Source organism: Ischnura elegans, chromosome 5, assembly GCF_921293095.1.
Source record: "Ischnura elegans chromosome 5, ioIscEleg1.1, whole genome shotgun sequence".
NCBI lineage: Eukaryota > Metazoa > Arthropoda > Insecta > Odonata > Coenagrionidae > Ischnura > Ischnura elegans.
In genome coordinates, this window is record NC_060250.1 from 639,189 (window position 1) to 663,532 (window position 24,344).

Below are 24,344 nucleotides of genomic sequence, written 5' to 3' on the forward strand. Positions count from 1 at the left end.
CCTCGTACCCCACTCTCCCATGCGGTCTTACTTGAGGTTAAATGCTTCGTCTGCTAACGTCATAATATTTGATGAGCTATTCTGCATTCAAATTTCAAAACTAAAATCTTTGGATTGAAGTATAGAAGATGAAAATAGTGTTAGAAATATTCTTATGCATGGGTTATATGGGCTCATGAATAGCTCATGTTAAATTATATCTATAATCATTTCTCTCTGGATTTCCCGGCTTCTGTTTACTATTATTCGAATCTCGGTGAAGGTAAACGCTTTTTCCTATGAAGTAAATTCTCCTGTCGTAAGCACTTCCGGCTGACTCATTAAAATTATGCCTTTGGCTAGTCCATGTTTACTTCCTTGAGTGAAAAAACGTTTACGCCGTGCCAAACGTCTGTAGGCATTTTTGCATGACTGCTCAGTGATTTTGCATGCATATTTGGATCTATGGAGACTAGTGTCACCCTTCAGCTGCAGCAGACCGCTTCAGACAGACCCCACTACACCCATGATCAAATCGGTCCCTCCCGGCGACGTTGCGTTGTCAGCTGCGCCATCTGGGATGGCCGAACACGCGTGCGGCGAAATTTATGGCCAGATTGTGGGAGGGAGGGAGAGTTATAAGGGTTAAGGTGGGCCAAGACGGGGGCGCGTGCGTCTTGTGAGGGATTGGCTGCAGGGAAGACCCGGGCGGTGGCCAGTTGCGAGACAGAATTGTTGTTGGGTGGTTCGGGAGCCAAGAGGGGTTGTTGGATATCCACCCTCTCGCACCCCCACGGCTGCTGGCACTAGTGCATTTCAGTAGTCAGGTGTAGCAGAAGGTGTAAGGGAGGTCCCCTATGTTTATGTCGTAAGCCGGCGGCTGACGGATCTCGTAAGCAAGGAGGTTGAAGGAGGATGGCCGGATTGGATGCGAGCATGACAAAGCATGTTTCTGCGAAGTTGATGCGAAAAAGAACGACATAATTCGCTTCCGGAATAGTAAGTTTCGCTAGTAGTTAAATCATTCATGTGCAGGTAAAACATTACAAATGTTCAAAGATTATTCAGAGATGAATGAAGTTTTTCAAAACGATGTTATTATCGCCGATTTCCGATATATTTTTAACATACGAATATTGGTTGTAGTAAGTACCACTAAGTATAAGCTATAAATCTAATTTTGTATCGTAACAGTCGTTACAAATTGTAAAGGATGAAGTAAATTATGCAGGTGAACACAAGTTAATGCATATTATATCCATATATTTACGAAAGGTGTCGTAAAACGATAATAACTGATTTGGTATTGAGTAATTACAAATATAGCGAATTCGATTCACCTATCATTCGTAGTTTTTTCATTTGATTTACCAGTCCATTCAGCATTCAGCAGCCTTTTAGAAATTCATTTGCAAATAACGATTTAATTTTTCTGGTCCTAGATATAAGTGCAAGGTGGAGAATGAGGGTGCGTTGCAGGATTGGCAATGTCTCAAAGAATTTTGGAATTGGAACGGGCCATGTGTACGCTAAGGGAGAGATGGAGGATGACAGGGCTCCATGCGATTTGATTTAAGTGATATGAGCGAAATAAAGTAAAAAAATTAGCTGTTGAGAATTGTCATATTACTGGTTATTCTATTTTCCCCAACATTTGAATAACTTAGCAGTTTACTAGCTTGGCCCGGTATAAAATCATCAATTTATGTATTTTTGTTTTCGTTGTAGGCGCAAAGTGAAGAGATAGGGGAATTCAGATAAAGATTTTAGATTTAGAAAAGATATTCATAGTTCTAGGACTCTTTTCCTCCAAGAACAAATGCAATTTACTTTTACAAATTCATCATCATCAGTGGTCAACAATCCTAGGATTGGTTTGACGCAGCTCTCCACTCAGTTCTCCTATCAGCTAATCTTTTCACTCCTAATTCATAGAGTAGATTTAAACATAGAATTAATTAAACATAAAATCATGAAATCAACTCAAGGGAGGTCCCCTATGTTTATGTCGTAGGCCGGCGGCTGACCGATCTCGCAAGCAAGGAGGTTGAAGGGGGATGGGCGGATTGGATTCAAGGATACCACGGTGCATATTTATGCGAAGTTGATGCAAAAATTAACGATAGAATTCGCAAAACCGCTTCGCGAATATTAAGTTTCGCTAGTAGTTAAATCATTCACATGTTTGGAATTCAGATGGTTGGTGGTGGCACGTAGAACGTTTCAGTACGAACGGTCAGGTTGGGGAACTGCGAAAATGGAAGAAGGAAGATAATGGCAAGAGGAGAGATCCTTTCTCCACGTGCAACTGCTGCTGCCTCTTCCTCCCTACTCCGTAGGTGATTCATGAGGCCAGCGGCGCGCGTGTCGGGTTATTAAAAGTCCTTGGCATGTCGTCGAATAAGGCAGAGAATTGCCCTTACGTGAGGCGCGGGAGACAAAGATATTGCGGAGGCCGAACTATTACGGCCGCAGTGGAGGCGGGTTGCGGCAAATTTGAGACCGTTTGGCGACCCCAGGGAGAGGAATTGTGTCTCCGGGCAACAGAAGAAGGATTGGAGCGCCGGCTACCTGCGGCGGCCCCACGACCACGGATTCTATCAACCTCACTCGCCGGCCGTTCCAGCCGCTTCCGAAGTGTGCCCTCAAAGAATAGCCATAGTTCCACAAAATAATTATAAGATTTTATTTTGGGTTTGATCCAAAATTATCAGGACATTTGAGTCATTGAAATTTTGAGATTTTACACTAAATCTAGTGGATGGAATCCGTATTTCCTCTCACCTCAGTGATTCTTGATTTCGCGAATTGAAACGAAGAAATTAAAATTCAATGGAATATTTATTGAGCAGATGCATATTTAATCTGTTCCCGTAAATATTACTGAAACATCTGAATATTAATACCAAAGCATCCATTTCAAATTTAAAAACTAAGTTGCAAGTATGGTCGTAATTTTAAATATTTCGGATTTTAAGTGAAGGCATTATAATCGGTGGAGGAATCGAAAAAGTTTATGTAGCCCTGAGAAAAACGTAAAGATGTATGGCTTAAGGTCTTAATTGTTCTCAATGGTATGAAATCCTTCATTGATATTTAATCACAACAAATCCATCTCGTAGGAAAAAGTCTTTTGCGTCATCACAATGTAGTTTCTTCAAAAAAGTAATATTTTGAATTATTTTCGCACAAATCGTTTTAATAACTTTGCTGATCAGTTATAGTAAAATCAAATGACTGTGCCTTCACAATTTTCAGGTGTAATGAACGCATTAGGCCAATGCATTCTTCAATGTCTCTATTCAAGGCCTTAAAATTTGGCTACAATAATTCCACCTCTTTCAACCTATTGTTCATATTACTGAAGTCATTTAATTAGTCAAAAATAGATCATATACATCGTCAAACTTTTTTTCCGTCAAACAGAAATAAATTTCGCCTTAAATTGAGTTCCGTGCCGGTCAGCCCTTCTCTCCTTGCAAGGCTATGCTCCCCATCGCAACCCCCTCGTCGCCATGGAGGAATCCCATATGGCCGGAGTGGAAGGACTCCTTCCTTGCCTCTTGAGGCGGTTCAGTGCCAACATTCAACTCCCCTCGGGACCCTCGATTCTAATGCTAAGAATAACATATTACCTCAAGCTGAAACATATTATGGTCATTTTTGCTTCTGATATTGAATTTTACCATTGCTCAACCTGTGTAATTTGTACCTGACGTTAATCTATTTAAATAAAATTGTGAGTTATGATTTACAAGCGTATTTTTTGACAATTTTTTGAGTGGCACTTTATTATAGAAACGCTCACTATTTGAAAACATTTTTTTACGCAGGTACACCACGGAATGACGTCAGTTTCACGGGCATTACTGCCAGTGTTTCTGTCGGACCAGCTGTCTTTTATTCTACAGCAACCGAAGCGGTGGCAACCGATAAATGAAGACATTAGAATCACAACACTGCGGAGACCTTGGTTCTTACACTGATAGAAATTTGATCAGTAAAGATTGAAATGTGATTAATTACTACCATTTTTGTTATTATTAACGTGTCCTTGGTAAATGTTGCACCCTTTTTTTATTTTAACCTGTTATTATTATTATTATTATTATTATTATTATTATTATAGTATTCTACCGATTAAGGTAGGTTTTCATGGAGTATCTCCCTTTCCTTCCAGCACTGCCTTCTTTAATTCACTGTAAGGCCTACTCTTTTTCAACCTATCTAAAAATCCTATTCTTTTCCTTCCCCTCCCTCGTTTACTGAACATTCTACCCTCTAACACCATTTTCAACATCCCCTCACCGCTAAGAACTATCTCCATCCATAACTTCTGTCTCCTGCGTATCTCATCTAAAAGCTGCCTCTCCTCGCCAACCATATCCAGCACTTCGTCGTTCCTTTTCCTCTCCGTCCATTTCACCCTCTCCATTCTTCTCCATACCCACATCTCGAATGCCTCCAATCTTCTCTCGTCTTCTTTCCTCAGTGCCCACGTTTCCGCTTCATAGAGAGCTACACTCCAGATCAAACTCTTCACTAACCTTTTCTTTAAACTCTTACATAACGATCCTCTTAGAAGCTCCTTCCTGTTCATGAACGCTTCCTTCGCTAATGCAATTCTCTTCCTGATGTCCTTACTACTGTATCCGTTTTCCTCTAACGTACTGCCTAAATAGTTGAATTGTTCAACCTGCTCAAGTTTTTCGCCACCCACCTTTATCTTGAGTCTCACATTCCTCGCTCACGTTCGTATAACGCATCCACTAGAGCCTGAAGCCCCCTCGCTGACTGGCTGATCAACGCCTGGTCATCCGCGTATCTCACTGATTTGAGCATCATTCCTCCCACTTTTATCCCAGATTCTAACTCATCCCACGCTTCCCTTAACATCTCCTCAGCGTACACGTTAAATAGCAGCGGCGATAGAGGACAGCCTTGCCTCACACCTCGGCCGATGCTTGCCCACCCAGATTCTCCGTCCGCTACCCTCACTTGCGCCGTCTGGGCCATATAAAGATTACGAATCAGTCGTCTATCCCTCCAATCTACACCTATTCTCTTCAGAATATCCATCAACTTTACCCAGTTAACCCTATCAAACGCTTTCTCAAAATCCACGAAACACGCATATACGTCCTGGTCATATTCTAGGTTCCTCTCGACGAGGGACCTCATTATTGCTATTGCATCTCGAGTTGATTTCCCTTTTCTGAAACCAAATTGATCTTCGCCCAAATACACGTTTGCCCTCGCCTCCATTCGTCTGTTCAATATCCTCAGTACCACTTTCGCTGCATGCGATATTAGGCTGATAGTCCTATAATCTCCGCCTTCCACAGCTTTCTTCTTTTTCGGAAGCGGAATTAAAACCGTCTTCACGAAATCTTCCGGCCAAATCCCTCCTCGTAGATCCTGCGCACTAGTTCGAAAAACCTTTTCTTACCTTCCTTCCCTAGAATCTTCAGAAGCTCACACGGGATATTGTCCACGCCTACTGCTTTCCTAGCCTTCATAACACGAAGTGCTTTGACCTCTCTGGCATGGGTGGCCCTACAGGGAATAATTGCGAATTAATCCCGCCAATGCAGCTCTTAAGGTCATAGGAACGCGCAAGTCTTTCCACCGCGACAAGGTTGTAGCCCAAGGGAGAGGATTTTAACCTGTGGCCGAGGGTTTTGAATATACCGGCATCTTTTTTCTTCCACCTACATTATCCAACCCTACACACCTTTTCCCCAACTTCTTCCATATTTTAATTCCAGCTAACTCCAATATCGCATTGTTATTTGTATCACGTTTTGCCCTCCATCACTAAAATTAGTTTCCTATTGGCTCTAATTACTTTCCCTCGCTGCCACCGACTCAGCCGCTTCATAATTCCCTCCACCGCCTGTATTTCGTCCCCTTCTTCTATTTTATGTCTGTGCCTGTGTAAATATCCCATCGGGTTCCCACATGGGGTACTTTCACCCTCGAACGTTATGTGAAAGTGTGCTGACACCTCGTATAATTCTCCATTCTCCCTTCCCTTTTTATCACCCTCACGAAGCCAACTCTCGTTCCAGAATTCCACGACAACCGCAGCGCCTGCCTACACGCTCACCTTCCCAACACTGCTTAACGACATTGGGCTTTAAAATTCCTTCTCATCACTCCCTCGTATCAGCCGTCATTCAATAATCACATGCAAGATATGTTGATGACTCTCTCACCCACTCACGTTCACCTGGGATTATCAATGCCGAAATTTCTGTACTCCAAGCGCTGTAATGTACACCGTCGCTGCAAACTTCACAATCCATCATACCGTGTGGAATGTATAATTCATTCGCAAATCACCACTTGCTGAATGTCTCGAATAAAGTTACGCATATCACGTTTGGTGTATACTAAAGGAGAGTTAGTTTAGGCATCGCGTTTAACAGTGACTTTAGTCACGCATAATGTATATAATAATATCGTTTTTGTGTGTCTATATTTCTCATCGTTACATTTTTACTATGGAGAATATCATGTAGATTTTGGCATAGTAAAATTGTTGCAATAATGTTTTTCTAATTACAAAAGTTCTTATTTTAATGGGTTTGAATGAAAAGCGATAAGTGATATGTTTGATCCAATATTAAATGCATGGAAGGATGAAAAATTCCATCTGTACATTCATTTAATAAAATAGAAAACATTCAAAAAATAGGCGAAATCAAAAGAAAATAATGCTAACTCTTGATGTAGCGATATGTAGGATAAAATACAACAACAAGGATAGTTATCGCAACAAAGCAGTCAGAATTATGTCATATATTTTTTGAAAAATCAGATTAGCATGGTTAGGAGAAGTTTGGGTGTCTCAGATCAATAATGTTTTGATAAATATGACGTATATTTCCTTGTATAAATAAATAAATTGTAGTCCTATCGAGGAAAATATCAAACTCTTATTGGAAACTTCTCTAAGAATTATCGTTGAAAATATCATATTTTTATGTTTTCATAAGCAAGATTCCGTCATAGCACAAATGTGATAGATTAACTACTTCCAACCCCATTCCGTGATCTAGAGCCCTAAGCTGTGTACACAACTGGAGATATATTGCAATTATGGATTGTGTTTATACCTACTGTGTACAGAGAAAAATATGTAAAAATACATTTTATGGTGTTTTGATCCCATTTTTTCCGATCGACTCCACGGGTGCTTTGTTCGCGACCGTTTCTCTCTGAATATAGAAAACACGGCTTCGCCCACACCATCTGCAGCCGTGGCGTGGAGACGGGGGCGAGGCGAAAAGTTTTGAGCCGTGGAATGCATCGTTTGACACCTGAAGTTATTGCAAAGGCCCACACACAGAGGCGGGTTGCCTCCTGCTGGGATCGGCTGCGAAGTCGCCATGACGACGAAGAGCCCTCTTTCCTTGGCGGGCGACCCCTTTTGCCCTTGGCACCCACTCTTCTCGCGCTGCGCTCCAGCCAGCGTGATGCCCTTGAAGCCTCGTTCCTTGAGTCCCTTTGCTTATTTCCTGTCATGTCCCGTGTGGATGTGAAGCTGGGTAACTTGAATCGCGTGCCGATCTAGTTGGGAGGGAAGGAGTGTGCTCAAAGGAATCGTTTTGCATGATGCAGATCTGGATCTAAGCTGCCTTGTTGTTTGGTCAAAGCTATCCCCTGGAGTTTACCATCGTTTTGCATTGCGTTCTTACCTTAAATTTGACTTTTGGTCCAAGACTTGAGCGTTCCTTTAGTTTTTGTTTACCCCATCTGTACAGCGTCTAAGGGGCGAAAGATCATTGACAATGATCACGTCGTTCGTAGTTTCTGTACCGCTCCTGATGCAATTATTTGTTGCAATAATTAACAATTGTTTATTTTTAATATTATTAATTACTTCTTAGAGTGTTTGTATGGGAACATGAATATTACTATTTTCTTAAGTAGTGTCTTGAGCCAAATCTGATGTTCCGCAAACTATTTCGTCGTTAGATTAAAATATTATGGGTTTTTGATCAGTATTACTTGAAAATGGACACATGATCGCACTTTCATAATTGAGCACTTATTTTTGGTACATTGCATTTAATTTATTTCTCAGTTGTTAAAATTTAAATGCTCAATATATCTACTCTTCGAAGTTTAAAGAATATTTTATACCATTCCAGGTTTCTTTTGCGGAGGGTATATGTTTTTATTTAAACAAAATAAACAATGAATAATTTTGTTTTCATATCTGTGTGCAGCATAATATTTCCAATAAAACCTTTGGCACTAAATCTCCATTGATCAAACATCATTTATGCTAGCATTGGAGCTTCTTGGGAAGCAGTCACGCATATTTCAGAGCAAAATTCTTCGACTGAAATAAACCGCATATATGGTAAAATTGGAGTTGCGTTACCGGTATTGTTGGTAATAATGCGAACAGGTACGTTCTCCTCTGTTGGGAATTAAGCTTCTGCGGAGTACTGTTTGGAACAGAGTTCAAGGAATGAAGGACAGCGCACATTGAAAAAGGTTGAATCTGAAAATTAGGCTGCTTTCGCCAGCAATTATTTGCATCCTTTGAAATGAAGACGATTTTTAATATCACTTCAGGATCAAGAATCCACAGTTTGTTGGTAGTTCTCAGGCTTTGATTGAATGCCTGGGAAGTGGGGAAGATGTTTCCTAATGACGAATGTGAGGAGAGGCGCCAATAATTCGGGTACAGATCAAGAAACATAATAAAGATACACTGTTTTATGTTCCAGTGTAACATTCACTGCTATCAATATATACACTGGAACATACAACAGTGTATCTTTCTTATGTTTCCTGTCACCAAGTTCCGCCAAATATCGACATCCAGCCTTAAGTTGTACAGATGAAGATATATAATCGTAAAGCATGCATCAAAACTTTTAATAACTTAATTTACTGTCTTTTAAAAACTGTTTACTTTGAATTCTCTGTTTCACTCTGGCAATGTTTTAAAGACAGGATTATGAATATTTGCCGAACTAATTTATTATTGCCTAGTATCGTTTTTCATTCAAAATGCTGGGTTGTAGCACGCCAATGAGTTAACTATTAACTGTACATGTTTTTTCTCCAGCGTGCTGGAAGCTTTTTCATATGAGATGCACAAAACGGGAAATGAGTTTTGCATTGGTACAGTACGCTCATGTAAGGGATGCCACGCGTTGGTGTTAAAGACACAGTGACGACGAAGCAGAGCAAAGTTATTTTGAACCGTAATCCTCTATTGAAATGCACGCATGTTCGTATCCATCAAGTCCGAAGTTGGGTTTGCATGCAATTTTATCTCCTCGCTAAGGGTTGTGAGACTCTCGGAATGACCCAGAAAAAAGAGCTCACCGTGGATGTACTGCAAGGAAGGGTGGTTGGGGAAGGGAAAGCATAACGGGGTGGTGGATGTGAGGAAAGAAAGGCTCCCCGGAACGCAGCGTGGGATAAGATGTGGAAAGCAGAGGGGTAGTATTGAGAAATGTCTTTCAGGGACGAACGGTCGATATGTGCCAGTGAATCAATGCAAAAAGAAAGGCTCGCATCCAAATTAACGCTCGCATTATATTATTAGCAGCGTGGGTAATTTGGCATATTCACACGTGTGCCCCGGCATTTATTTGGCATAAATTTATGCTTTCAGTTTCAGTGTGCATTCTCATTTTCCTGCATGAGCAACCGCTGAATAAACATGCCGAAGCGTGTGAACGCAGCCAAATATACAACCTGTGAAAGTGCACGTAAGGATAAAGTGAATGCTCCCGTCACGGTCTGATTTATATTTATGTTCTCCTTAATTTGTCGAAATCGTTTCCAAAACATGACGCCTCTTACATTAAATTGAGGCGTGAAAACTTATTTAAAAAACCAAACGAGACTTTGTATCAAATTTCCATGCGTTTTAATCAACTAACAGACTGTTTTACCTTACATTGGTATTAAGGGCTATAATATTTCACATTTTTTAAGAGGTACATGAATTATTTTTTACTTAATGATTTTAAAACCATTCGTTAGCAAATCATGTAAGTGTCGTCATCGTGACTTGAAAATAAAGCACACGTATTCGTTAATAGAGTTAAGTGTTAATGTGAGGCATTATGCTGATATTTTCATTTCTTTTTTTTAGGTGAGTGTATTTGGTAACCATTCCGGAACTGCTTGCTATGTGGCTCATGTGGTTTCCTGAGGTATGTAAGAAGTATTTTTGTAGTTTTTTTCGCTTCATCAGCCGTTGGTTAACTATTTTTTCATTTTATATCTTTTAAGCGCCCTTTCATTTATAGAACTCGAGCCAATGCCATGGCGACGTAACAAGATTGCAAAATTTGAGCTTAATCATCAAGTTAGCAGAGTGACTTTGTTTTTCTTGCAATATGTAGGTAACTTACGGGCCAAAATATCATTTAAGCATCTTAAAGATCACGGCTGTACCTTGGCATGGAGTTTGCACCTTTTGCCTTGTAATGCAAAAACATCAATATTTTCGTGCGAAAGATCCACAGAGAAAAAATCATTCGCCTCGCACGATTGTGCATTGCGGGTGACTCCCGTAAAAAGTTATCACCGCGGCTAGTCCCGGTACACTTTAAATTAGTCTAGAGCGAACACCCCTTGTGTTCTATGTCCGGGCCTGCTCTCCGGCTGTGGCGCTGTGCGCACGATTTGGACTGCTTGTGGCATCATATGCTCAGCAGTCCAGCAACAACACCTTGTCCGGTAGTGTCCGAAAATATCCACAGGGAAGAATGACGCCTCGGTAGCTTAACTAGCTAAAGCAATCGACCGAAAATCGGGGGATCCGGGTTCGAATCCCGGTCAAGGCGAATGATTTTTTCTCTGTGGATCATTCGCACGATTGTGCATTGCGGGTGACTCCCGTAAAAAGTTATAACCGCGGCTAGTCCCGGTATACTTTGAATCCATATTTTCAATGAGATCACTTTCAAATTTACTTTAAATAGTTAGAAATTCAATTTTCCACTATTATATGTGATTTGGAACTATATTTTTAATCGCTCGTGCTATACATTCACTCAATTATTCTTCGGTAAAACAAGAAATCGCCTACGAATTAAATTCGTAGCGGACAGACAAATTTTTTCTAGCGTGCTAATTGAAATATTTTCTGCGAATTTTGGGAGAAAATGGCGTGCACTGTTACACTCCTTGTACAATCTAGGTCAGGTCGGATTCTCTGTGATTCGACATCGATGTGATTCCACTGACCGCAGTGGCATACGCCGTGTTGATTCCTTGGCACCCGTTGACGACATTTTTGCCGCCACCGCACCCTCGCTATTGCACACTTCCCGTCATCTCCTAAACAGAGGACTTGCATGGAGCGGAATCAGTTTGCTCTCTCTCTTCTTCCTAAAATCTCTTCGCTTTTTCCCCCGCAGTCTCTTGGCAAGGAGCCGAATGGAACGATTCCCAATCGCTGATCCATTTCTCCGCTCCCTCGCAGGCGATGCCTCTCTGCCTGGGAGCACGATTTTGCAACGTCACTGACTGAAAACCAGAGAAAGATTTCCAAAAGAAAGGGAAGGAGTAAAAATTGAAATAGCATTATTTCCTCCACTGAAGATTGTTGGCAGATTCTTCAATATTCTGCATCAAAATGTTACTTTCTAAATTAACCTTTGCGTATGACTGGCAACCTCGTATATTGGAGTATGCAATGCGGCCGTAATAAGCGTTTAAGTGAAAACCATTACTTCTATCTTACACCTGGTTTTGCCTTATTTACTTAAGTTAATTCATTCTCCAAAGGGGTTACTAAGGAGATACTTTTTGTTGACACCGGGAAAATACGGTTTTTGCTTTAAAAAAAACAGAATTTTTGAACATGTATGAAAATCAAATGAAGAACCAAGGATTTGAGAGCTTAATTTATTCAAAATGTGACAATTTTAACCTAGCATCCCAAAAGATGTAATTAAATCAACGAGAAAAAATCACTGAAGCATCAACCCTTACGCTTTCACCACTAGGGGTCATAAAACCATTAGAGCCATTATTTTTGCTCCCTCAGGCCGCATTCCAAATAATGTAACAATTGATTTTACCAATGCCCCAATCTTCAAATTTACAAAGCTGCTGGAAAAGATCGGTGGAAAACTGGATTTGAATAGATTGAAAGCGTTCGCTTTGGTGAACAATGTAGCATATAAAGCGATTGCCATGTGCGCGATTTCTTTTATTCGGCCGCCGATGTATCTCTCCGAGGGATCGAAGCATCGCCGACGATTCGCCGCTTCCTGCTTCACGGATCGATGATGCCCTTTCGAAATAATCCCATGCTCTCCACGACGGACCGTATAGGATGCTTCTGATTCATGGATGAGTTGAGCACCAAAAAAGTAACCGGGATGTGTCGCAGTTACCGTTTAAATTTTGTACCTGCAATTATTATTCCAAATTACATTTTTATGAGAAAGTAATTACGCAACAAATTATGAATTGCTTTTCGTAAAAAAATGTAGAACAAAGTAAAAGGGCTCAACATACGATGGCCAATTCTACGGCTGTTCTTTTTCACGGAGGTGATAATGTTGGAACCTTATGTTTTAATGCCTTTACATGTACACATTTTGCGTATTATTTTCAGTTATAATAGCATGGTCTGATCACTTTCGATATTATCTAGCTTATTTCAGCAAAAGGGGGGCAGCATATAAGCTGTCGAGACTGAGTACATACATGAAATAGACTCAGACGGTAACCTTTAATTCCAGGAAATAGTGCATATATAATCAAAGCAATAATTTATAAAATACATTTTAATTGATTTGATCAAAATGTTTTAAGCGTTTCTCGTTACCGGCTACTCAGTTTATTTTTGTCGCTACTTATAAATCCGGATTCTGCAGTGAACCTTTCGAGAAATTGCCGTTGGCGATCAAATTCTCTCCTCGCCCTTCTCCTGTCTCTACGATACGGTCGTGGAAGTCGTCCCGTGAACGGGTTATTGCTCCGAAAATTGGGCTGATATTGTTGTCGACTTGTTTCCGCGGGGGGCCAGGGGGGTATAGGGGTGCTTGGTAGGTGAAATTCAGTTTGGTGCGGGAAGAGCAGCGCTGTACGTCATCATCAAAGGGCCCTCCGATTACTCGACGGTCTTTCCCGGGGAAGCTTGATCCTATTCCGTCGAATCAGTTTCCCGCTCCTCGAAATGGTCCGAGGGAATCAATTTCGCCCTACGACTCCGGCGGATGCGTTTTTTTTTGCCAATTTAGTTCTTTCGAGGGTCCCTAAATAAAGTGATGATAATCTGGGGGTGCACTAGTTTTGATTGTTAACCCTCTCGAACAAAGGCTGAGCTAAATGGAATATAAAAAGTTATTAATGTCGATGTCCACGTTTTAAGCTAAAATCGATTGATACCAGGGAAAGGCGCTCAAATCAAACCATTTGGAATTATAATTGTTCATTATATTATTCATTTTCCTCATGCCTCCAATTTTATGGTATTATACCATCATTTTATATTTTTAACTGATCTTGTGGAAATTATAGACTACTTGGGCAAAGCGAGATTATTTTTTGAACATATTCAACGTATTAGGAATCAATTTCATTTGGTATAACCAGGGGTAATTATGATTCCAGGGATAACTTTTGTTTGTTTTTTAAAGGGAAAATCGTTGGTCCGTGTTTCCTTCTGCCGGTGTATGTAATTTTGTATGATCCATAACTTACTGTCTTATATTTAAAGATGAGTAATAATCTCCGAATAGAATGAAGATAAAGTATAACTTCTCGTTGGAAAAAGAGCTTAAACTCTTGCCAAAAATTAAACTAGTGAAACAATAAGGCAGTTTCAAAAATAAAAAGTCAAAATTTCAGAATTCCCGATTACTGAGGTGATGAAACTTTAACGAAAACAGGACCTGTCCCTAAAATGATAGCAAAGTGCTTATACTTCATTTAAAAAATTCAGAATTGCTGCAGATTTTTCCAGAATTTGGCGTAAATGGAAAAAATCTTACATTGGAAATAGCGTCAAAGTTTAAGTTTAAAAATAAATATAATTTAAAAAATTAAAGAATTTTATAAATATACTATCATATGCATTTATTTATATAACATACAAATAAATTCAGAGTTGAGGAAAGAAAGGGATAGGAACGTATAATAGAAAAAGGACGAGGACAACGGTGCTGTTGTACATGGAAAGATCCAGAAATCAGAGGGTAAAAATGCTACCTTGCTGGGACTCGAACCCAGAACCTCCCGGTTGCCGGCCGGGTTTTATTTAATAAATTTATGTATTGCTGATAATTTTTTACAGGCAATTATACACATATTGTAAAGAAATCAGTCTGAGCATCATTAGAAGTAGTTTCCACTGTATTATTGAACCCAATTGCGATTATTATGCGTTTCATACTACCGACAGGCCACTTTCAAATCGATATCTTGTTACAGAGCCACATCCAGCGACAGAAACGTTGGGAAATAATAGAAACTCGGCGGATGTGGTGATTTCACTTCTCTCGAAGGCTGTCCCCGTTCGTTTTCCTTTGAGGAATTATTTCGCCATCTTCGAAAGGAAAAACTTAGCACGTTGAGAAGCTGACAAGGCACCGAGTACGGTATCCTTAGCCTTTCCGTATTTCTCCAGATGCGCGCCCGGAAAATTCCGTTTCCCCCCCTGAACTGAACTCCCCACGTTTTCTTCTCCGATTTTATTTCTTTTCGTGAACTTTGGATTCCATTCGACACAGTACCTTTTTCTCTGTGTGTACGTATATGATATGTGTATGTGGATTTTTTCATTTCCAGTCGACTCAAAAACACCATAGAAATCTCTCTTGGGGTCATTCGGCTGGCGCAATGCATAAGAGAGAGGAAAGATTGGGAAATACTTACTGGTGCCGCCGATTGTCCCTTGGGAGGCATGAAAGGACGATTTTTTAAGTTCGTGGATAATATTTTACTGGCGGTAGGTTTTTTTCTGCGATTTTGAATGGCCCATAAAGGCAAGGAGCTGATTCGCAAAAATTGTTTGGCAAAATAATATTTTGAGTGAGGAGGATGGGCATCTAACGATTTGATCGTTGGATTATTCTTCCTCATAGGAAAATCTACTAGGATTGGTAGAATATTAATTGCGTATGCTTGGTTTCGCTTATAGTAGGGCCCGCCCGCCTTTGTGACGGTGCGGGATTCCTCGTCCCTTCCCTTCCTTTCCTATCCTTCCCCTGGAGGTGTCGTCGGGCTCTCATCGCGGCGATGCCTCCCTTCCTTTTTCCTTCCTCTGTCCTCCCCCTCTCGAGAGGCACGGGCGTATAAGTCTCAGACTTGGTTCCCGAGTCCTCGAGTTGTATCCTCGCGGGGCCCGCCCTGGGACCCCCGAATCCACTGAGGAGGATGGGCGTAGGAACCACCTCCCAAAAGCTCTTCCTGAAGGATTTTTTTAAAAATTTACCAGACACATTTAATCGTCACGGTAACGTAGTAACGGAGAAACGATAGGAGAGCCATTGTCGTCCGTGCCAGAGGTGAAATTCCTCCGGGAAAATTCGGTTGCAATGATCTCGCTCAAGATCCCTCGATTGAAGAGGACGAGAGAGTGATTTTCATTTATTCACATTTTTACAAGGCTTTGCTGAGTGGTCCTACCTCTTCAGATCACCTATTTTGCCCTTGGCCCTGTAGTGGTAAAAGCGCCGGTGAAAACCTTTGGAATCAATGCGTGGTTTGTGGTCTGTTTATACTATCTGCGAGGTGCGTGATATCCAAGGCCTTGGACAGTCTTCATTACTCGGTGATCAACTGAAGTAAGCCTGCATACACGTGAAGATACAGTATCTACTGTAGTGGCATCAATAACTTACATGAATTTTTAAATTAGTGCCGTTTTAAAGTACCCATATTTATTTTTATCATTACTCCAAGAGGGTTTCTTTAAATATTCACTGAAGTGACGTCAAATTCCTTTCTAAATGGGATATAGACTTTACCATTGTCGGATTAGTTTTTTTTAAAATTTGGCTCCAGCTCGTTTTTGATATTGATCCAGTAAAGCGGAAATATGGTTTCAATCCGATCCTTCTTTCACCGCACTGTTCCCTCTATAAACCCTTATCCTCCTCTCCGCCCGTGGCCCAATTAAGGCATCCCGAAAGGGTTCGTCCCTCTGGAAGAGAGGCCGGCAAGTAGGTGCTCGCACTACCCCGCCCCCTCCTTCATCAACCCTCGGACACACCTCTTTTTCCTTTGCTCAGCCTGTCGATGCCTCTATAAAGATATAATAATGACCTCTCGCTGCATAGAATATGTGAGGCACTCAATCCCTCTCCCTTAAGTAGGCACAACAATGAAAAATTGTCCTGCTGTATTCCGTTTTGCAACTGTCTTTTTTTCCAAAAACCTGTGCTTGCAAGATGTATTAAAAATAATAGTAGTTATTCATAGATCACTCTTGTGCAGTCAAATTCACTTAAAGGAAGTGTGACTTCTACTAAAAAAGTGAATTTTTCGTGATGTCGATCTAATATGCCAAATCAGATCTCAGTTCAAGTGAAAGTAAAAATACGTGTGTGAGTAAATACCGAGCTTTTCTTTATCTTTTTACTTCGTCTCCCTTGGAAATCAATTACGTTCCGTATTTGCTTAACTGCGATTTCTCGGAAAATATTCCTTTACAAGGTAAAAGAGAGGGTAAACTCTCTTTCCTCCTATAAAGAGGAAGACAGTTTGGAAATTCGACGACGGCCAATTTCTTCGGAAAAAAAGCTTTTGATAAATGCCCTCTACCATTTATAAGAGTATTTGTCTGCAAGAGAGCCGAGTTTCCTTGTCTTTTTTCGTACATATCAAGCGAGGGTTAGCGAGAAGCCAAAGAGGAAAGATGGAATGGATAAGAGGGAGAGCAAGGAAAATCTTTTCACTAGATTGCGCGCCGAAGGCGCGTTTAAAGCCGTTCCGGTAAAGCGATGTTTACCCCTACCAGCCAGTTTACAATACAATAATTTTGGGCGCAGTTGTATATGTTGTCGGGGTAGTGTGTTGTTTGTGTTAGCAGAAACTTACATATTAAACATCAAAATACACTAAGCTACATACATCTTGCAATTTCTTTTACAGAAGAATGATGAGTACAAGGTAATTAAAACGGAGTTGGAAAGAACGTCCACATTTGTAATGGGCTCTTTTGATTTTTTTTTCCTCCTCTGTTGAATACGTTTTATTTTTTCATTGTTTTTAATAGTTTTTATATATATTTTTTTTTTTATTGGCCCCTTTTTTTTTTCTTTTTAGTTAGTTTTTTTTTTCATATTGGTTTTGTTGCTTTGTTAATTATTATTATTTATTTTATTTTTTTTCTTTTTGTTCTTTTTTATATATATATTTTTTTCTTTCTTTTTTTACTGTGGACACACAAAACAATGCTAACCTAGCAATACTAATATCTAGAAGAAGGAAAGATATAGGATAGACTCATAGAAGAGTAGCTTGTTGAGGCAGTCTGTATGTTGTTGGGATTGTAGGATCGTAATTCCAGATGTCTGTAAGGAGGGTGTTGTTTGTTTCCCTGAGCCTGGACTTAAAGTTTTTTACTAGTTTGTTGATAAATTCTCCAATGGACGGAACACCGTGAGCGCAGCGAATATCTTTGGTCCTTGTGAGTCGGGAGAGGTTAAGTAGAAGGCGGAGGGATTTATTTTGGAAGGATTCCAGTTTATCTCTGATGGATTTATTGTTAGCGAAAATCTCGCAGCCGTAGAGTAATGAAGGACGGACTATTGCAGTATAAAGCCGGATTCTAGAAGAATGCGGTAGCGGGGAGGATGAGGAGCAAAGGGAATAAACCGCTTGCCGTGCCTTGATGGCTTTAGCAGTACTGTATTTTAAGTGGGGTAGGAAGGTGAGTTTGCTGTCCAGATAGACGCCGAGGAATTTGTGTGATCGGGCTCTTGGTATACGGATTTTGTTGATGTGTGGTTGTGTTTGTGGGCCGAATTTTTTTCTGCGTGAAAAGTGTATGTGTGTGCTTTTGGAGGCGTTGATGCGAATCTTCCAGAGATTCGTCCATTTATGGATTAGTCTAAGGTGAGTGTTGAGTTTGCCTATGTTTGTATCTCCCTTCCATGATGTAGCGGCAATTGCTGTATCATCGGCGTACATGTGGAGCGATGTTTTGCGTGTGGAGGGCATGTCGTTTACATAAATTGTAAAAAGGAACGGGCTGAGGATGGAGCCTTGAGGTACTCCAGCTTCCATGGGTCGCAGAGATGATAACGTTTTGGCTTCGGCGACTCGGAATTGACGGTTGTGCAGATAGGAATTGATGAAAAGAATATCTGAGGGAGGGAATTTCAGGAGGTGAAGTTTGTACAGGAGGCCTTTATGCCAAACTCTGGAGCAAGGAAAATGCTTTTTTCATCCTTATATGCATCCACCGAGCGAGCGACCGGGAAATCGTAAGCGCACATGCGATCATTTCTCTTTTTATTTACAACTCTGAAAACGCGGCAGACGTCGCCTAGTCATGCCTACGTTTCCTCATTTCAGTTTATAGGTACTTTTAGAAAGCGAATCTATAGAGGAATGTTGCATGAAAGTTCTCTCAAACACTTAATGCAATCCGACTGAAAGTGGAATTGCACTTCAAGCTCTTACCCCCGTTAGTTATCACTGTCGCTATTTATTATTATTGTTATTTAGCTAGTTGTCAAGCATATTTTCTTATGTATATTTCAAAGGAAACTGGGAAATATTAGCTAAAAACTTGTTGTGCAGAAAAATATAAATGGCAAAAAAAATTTATGGATAGAGTTATTACCGTCATGCATTCAGCTAGCAGTTAACTTACTCCCACCGCTCCATCCCAATTGAAAGAGATTTAAAATATCGAATAATGAAACTGCTGCCCTGCAAGGAGCAAGAGAGAAGCCTTCAGGGGCTTTGAGGTCTTTTTGCAACTAATTCGCGAGCACCTTAACCTTCTACTAAAAAACAACTCGCATTCGCCGATTTTCATGGTAATAGGATATGTGATGTAGTAATTTTCTAAGAAATGCATAAAATTGATTTTTAATGAGCCCTCTGTTTTTTCTTCTGCTTTCCAACCTTATTTTCGATGCGTGAAAAATCTTGCACCGTTACTCTCGTTCTCATTTTCTTGATGTCTCTCACTCCGTTTTCTTGTTTTCTTCCTCAAATCTCAGGGGAGTGTGAGAATTCGAGGAGGCCGAGACGGCAGGCAGAGATAGCAGGGATGAGAATTGTTAAAAAGGCAAACATTATCGGCTCTTTTGATTTATTTCTGAATTCACGCGGTGCGGGGCAGGATTGGGGGCAAGGGGTTCGCTTTGGATTGAAGCGTTTCAGGTGGATCGGTTTTGAGAGCGGATGGCAGGGTATGTGTATTGGGGCCAATAGGAAGGTTTTTATCCCTTTCGAATGCGTGAAAAAAGGCACCCTATCTTACCTTCTCCTGTCTTTCGTCCCAATCCATCTCTCATGTCCGGATGTGGGACTCTGCTTGCTTCTTCGGATCCATCCCCTTCACAAGACCCACGTGCTCAAATCTCTCTCGAATGTGACGAGATTCTAATGTTTTGCATTGACAAACACATCTCTTATGGCCGTATTGCATCACTATATAGATGAACTCATCTCAAAACTGCGCTACTTTTATAGGTCTACAGATGCGATCGAATAAGAAAGATACTTTACGAACTAATAAGTGTATGAACACACTTTCCCGCGAACAATGAAAGAATTAATAAACGCTACTTCCGCCAGCCGAATAATTCAAACGGCGAGGTAAACTTTTTTGTCGTTTGTAATAAATTTTCAATGACCTTACATTCTGAGAAATTTAGTAAAAGATTTTTCTATTTAATGTTCGTGCCTTCTAAGTTGATTAACCAGCCAGAGACTTGGCGCTAATATTTCTTGAGGAAAAATAATATAGTGTCTTGGCTTCACATGGCATAGTGTTCTCTACATGATGGTAGCTAGCAATTTTAATAGCATGCCGTGAAAAATTCACTTATCTTTACCATTTTAACCCCAATGGTTATATTAATTTCATTTAGGTATTTACAACCTCAAATGAAGAAAGATATGAGGCAGATGAAATGAGCTGGAGAAATTGATGGAAACCAGCCCAGAATGTAAAACTTCTTTTTGATGGGTTGGGGTGGAGTTTGGGATGTAGAATTTTAATTTCGTCGGCACTTTTAAGCGCTATATCTGGATGAATACATTTATAAAACCACCTGGATATCTTGTAGCTATATTGACCAGGGCTAAAAAAAATTTGGTCTTTCCAGCATTTGCATAGCTAAAATAGTTTGCTACCTGAATTAAAAAATTCCAACATATTAAGATTTTTAAGCGTCTAGGAATAGAAGTTCTATGTGCTTGCAGTTTTATCGGTATTGACATGAGTAAATTTTTGCATGAGAACATATTTTAGAGCTCAATCACTTGACGGGTGTGCTTCCGATAGCCGAAGTTATTTTGTGCTTAGCGACGGTGTATGGGGTAAGAGTTTCGGTGGTAAAGGTGGAAAGAGGACTTTCAATCTTTTTGCGATAAGAGTTCTTTCTTAGGGTGTTTAGGGATTGGTTGGGGGAATATGGAAGGTTAAACGAGTGCACTTGCTATATACGGCCGGGGATATGTTGGGAAGGGGTCCGGGGGGGAGCGGCATAACAATCGGGGAGAAGGGCGGGTCGGTATATCGATATATATGTATGTATGCCTCCTCCGCCATTTGCGCTGATATATTCATGAGCACACAGCACGCCCCCGTTCCCTGATCCGCCCGCTTCGAGCAGCCGGTGATGGATGCGGCAAGAGATGCGGCCGTTTGACCAACAGCCATTTGACGAAATCCCTCCCACCCCTCCCGCCATATTTCTCCTCGAAGATCGGTCAGATTTGCGAGTTATTTTCAGCTGCTTTTCGAAGACCACCGCCACCGCCTTTCGTCGTAAACATCATTACTTTTTCTTTGGTCGTGTCCTACATGAACTAGGAAATTTCATATTATTCATGTCGTCGCAACTAAAATCACTTACTTCAATAAATGTTACGATTTATTTTGAATTCCACTACCTTCATCAGATTTTTCTATATATTTGCTCGTTGTATCCTTTTACTGGAATTATATTAAATCTGCAAAATTTATTGCGAATTAAAGATGGAAGTTAAATGTGGAGAAGAGTTTAAACTGGATCGATTCGTAAATTTCTTTATATAGACCACCGAAACCAAGAGACTACTAAAGTAACAAAAATTAAAACAACCATTGTTAAAAAAATTGGTGCCAGAAGTCTTTAAGGACAATGAAGCTGGTGATTATGGATTGGTACGATGATCTTAGTTTTTCAATGTGATATATTCTACACCAGAGAGTTCTCCTCGTACAACCGGCTGGAATCGCATTATTTTCCAAAAGCATATTATTTGGCCACATTATGGCTTCCTTCTCCTTGAAAACTTTCAACGAAAGTTTTTGAAGAGCTCTTCCACGATATATAGCTGATGAAGATTGAGTCCCAATTAAGTTTTTTTCCCCCAATGAAACCTCTTAAGCGCTCTAGAGCCTCCTTCCCTCTTCATATAAGTCTCCTTTCTCCTCCACCGGGCCTCCCCTTTGTCTCCTGTGGAAATATTTCTTTATTCTTGCTATCACCCGTAGTCCGTTCTTCACTCTTTATGAGCTTAAAGAATCAAGAGTGGGGCGGGTGGGGTGTACGTGTTGGTGAGGCGTTTGAAGAGCCTCAGGTGTTGAATATCAACTGCTTTCGCTCTAGCCTCTTCGGTCCCGAAAAAAACCTGGCTCTCAGAAAAATGTTTCCTTGCTAATATTTAGCACATATGAGACTACTGACATTGTGTGTGGAAGTATTTTTGAAATTGTTTCTATAATTGTTAAAATATTCTATGTCCACATATGTGGACATGAGGATCATATATGCAGATTGTGAAATATACTTTTCTGTTTTTTATTGCGATATATATGTACTTTTTTTACTTAATTGATCAAATACTATTATTGCATGCGAAAAAATTGTACCACGAATAAAAATATAAAAGTTTATCAACAAAATGAAGAATAAATAATTTTTTTAGTAATTTTTATTTTTTAATATTTCTCAAATAAACAGTTATGTCAAGTATGAATTACAATGACATTAAAATAAAGGCACATAAGTAATTAAAATCTTAGTACAAATCAAATAGTTCAATTATTATGATACATAATACAATCTTAAAAAAATAAAAAACAATTGTTTTCTTTCAGCATGTTTAGTGCCTTGTATGAAATTTTTGAAAACAGCCATTGAGGCTCACACATAAGTATACATCACACTTTTGGCATTTAATCCTAGTTCTTGATGAACAGCCAGAGTGTCTGCATCGTGATGCATTTTTGTCATTGCTAAAAATAGGCCAATGATTTATCCTGTCAAATCTGACGTCATTGACAGGGTGTATGATTCTTCGACGTTTTTGCTGGGTTTGATCCTCGTGGTCAATTTGCTGATCTTCAATGCCTGTTTCTTCATTTACACATATTTTAGAACTCTCATGAGGGCCTGGACTAATTGAACTACATTTTGATGGCCTGCCTCTTTTTTTTTGGATCTCCTCCCTGATTTCAACCCTTCCAGATTCAAAGTGAATCATTGCATTGCCTAATCGAGTTCTAAATTGCAAAAGTGAGGCAATTTCTCTTTTTGGTACATCTGCCTTCACACAATTTCGGCGGTACATTACCCAGGAATTTACTATAGCCAAATCAACAAAGTGCGTAAATACCCGTAAAGGCCATTTTTTGGTACGCATTGAAGAAGAGTAATATGCTAGAAGTCGATCACAAAGATCAATTCCTCCCATACATTGGTTGTATTTTTCTATAACTAGAGGCTGGTTGACTTCACGTTTCCTCTTCTCTGTTTTGTCCCATCTCAAGCAAGATGAGTGGGGTTCACTACCTATGCAAGTAGATAGCATAGTGACTGCCTTACTATCCTGCCACTTACCACAACACATTTTTTATCACTGCGCAGAACCTCGTCATAATCACCCCGTTTTAATTCTTTGTCGGATTTCAAAATACTAAGTGCACCACCTACTCTGTTTTTCATGACAGTACCACAGAGGTTAAAATTATTTGCCACTAGGTAATCACCTAGTTTTTCACTAGTGAAGAAGCGGTCGCAGTAGATGATGGAATGGCTGATCGTCCTCGTTAGCAACTTCACAATTCCTGCGCCCAGACCAAGCTCCCTCATGTCCTTATCAGGAATGGTTCCTTTTCCAACATAGATATGAAAATCAAGAACAAGACCATCTCTTTCTGCAAGAACAAAATTTTTTAGTCCTACTGGATGTGGCTTATTCGGTACATACTGTCGATTAGGACATCTACCAGTGAAAGAAATCATTTGTTCATCTACAGATTGTTCATTCGATCTAGGTAGCATGTGACATTTTTTCAAAAAGGCATCAAGTATCGGTCTTACTTTTTGTAACTTGTCATCGCTATCGCTAGTAACAAATTTGTCAACGAAATGTAAATGATTCCTTAACTCGAAAAATCTGTCCCGTGACATGACTTTTTGAATGAGAGGAACGGCCAAATCCCTACTCCAATACAGCCTTGTTTGCGGATAATTTAGTGAACCCATCAAAATGGACACGCCAACAAATCTGATGATTTCATCGTAGGTCATATTAATGGAGCGATGATCTCTTACTTGTACTGAATACAGGTTGCTTTGTTCTACCACACTTTTCCAAAAGCTGGGAGGAAAATACTCGAAAAACATATCGAGGAAATTTTGACTCCCTTCCTCATTTTCACAAAAGAGATCTTCTACGTCGTGTACATATGGTGGCATCCTGTAAGTTGTTCAATTTTTTGCAGATTACTTATTTATTATTATCACCAATGTATTCATAAGTGCATGCAGTATCATTCAATGCACTTTAACTCACTTGTCACGTGTCCATTTTTTATTCTTCGGAGTGCCTTTTTCTGAATTCGGTGAACGGAGTGATGCTAGTGGAACATCATCTTCACTTGAATATTCTTCTAAATATTCATTAAAATCATGTTCTTCATCTTCACCACTAGATATTTCCCCTGGAATATCCACATCACTATCTCCTAACATTTCCAAAATGTCATCAGCAGAGAGGCCTATAGCATGTTAAACAGCAAAGTTAAACCCGATGTCCACATATGTGTACATTTGTTAATTGAAGGATAGAAAAATAATTGGTGGTCGCACGAAAAACAACAGACTACCATCATAAGTATAAATAATGATTACATTAAAAGAAAAAAATTCAACATGAACCAGTGAAAATTAGCGGAAATATAG

The 24,344-nt window shown here is 40.0% G+C and overlaps 1 protein-coding gene across 1 annotated transcript; it reads right to left on the bottom strand.

The window, feature by feature from the left end:
* Positions 1–2,171: 2,171 nt before the first annotated feature.
* Positions 2,172–24,344, bottom strand: LOC124159446 (piggyBac transposable element-derived protein 2-like). The gene is made up of 4 exons (XM_046535257.1): positions 23,956–24,344; positions 22,998–23,859; positions 7,234–7,554; positions 2,172–2,228 (listed from the first exon to the last, which is right to left on the bottom strand). The coding sequence occupies exons 1-4, from the start codon at positions 24,132–24,134 to the stop codon at positions 2,172–2,174; spliced, it is 1,419 nt and encodes a 472-aa protein (XP_046391213.1). The 5' UTR covers positions 24,135–24,344.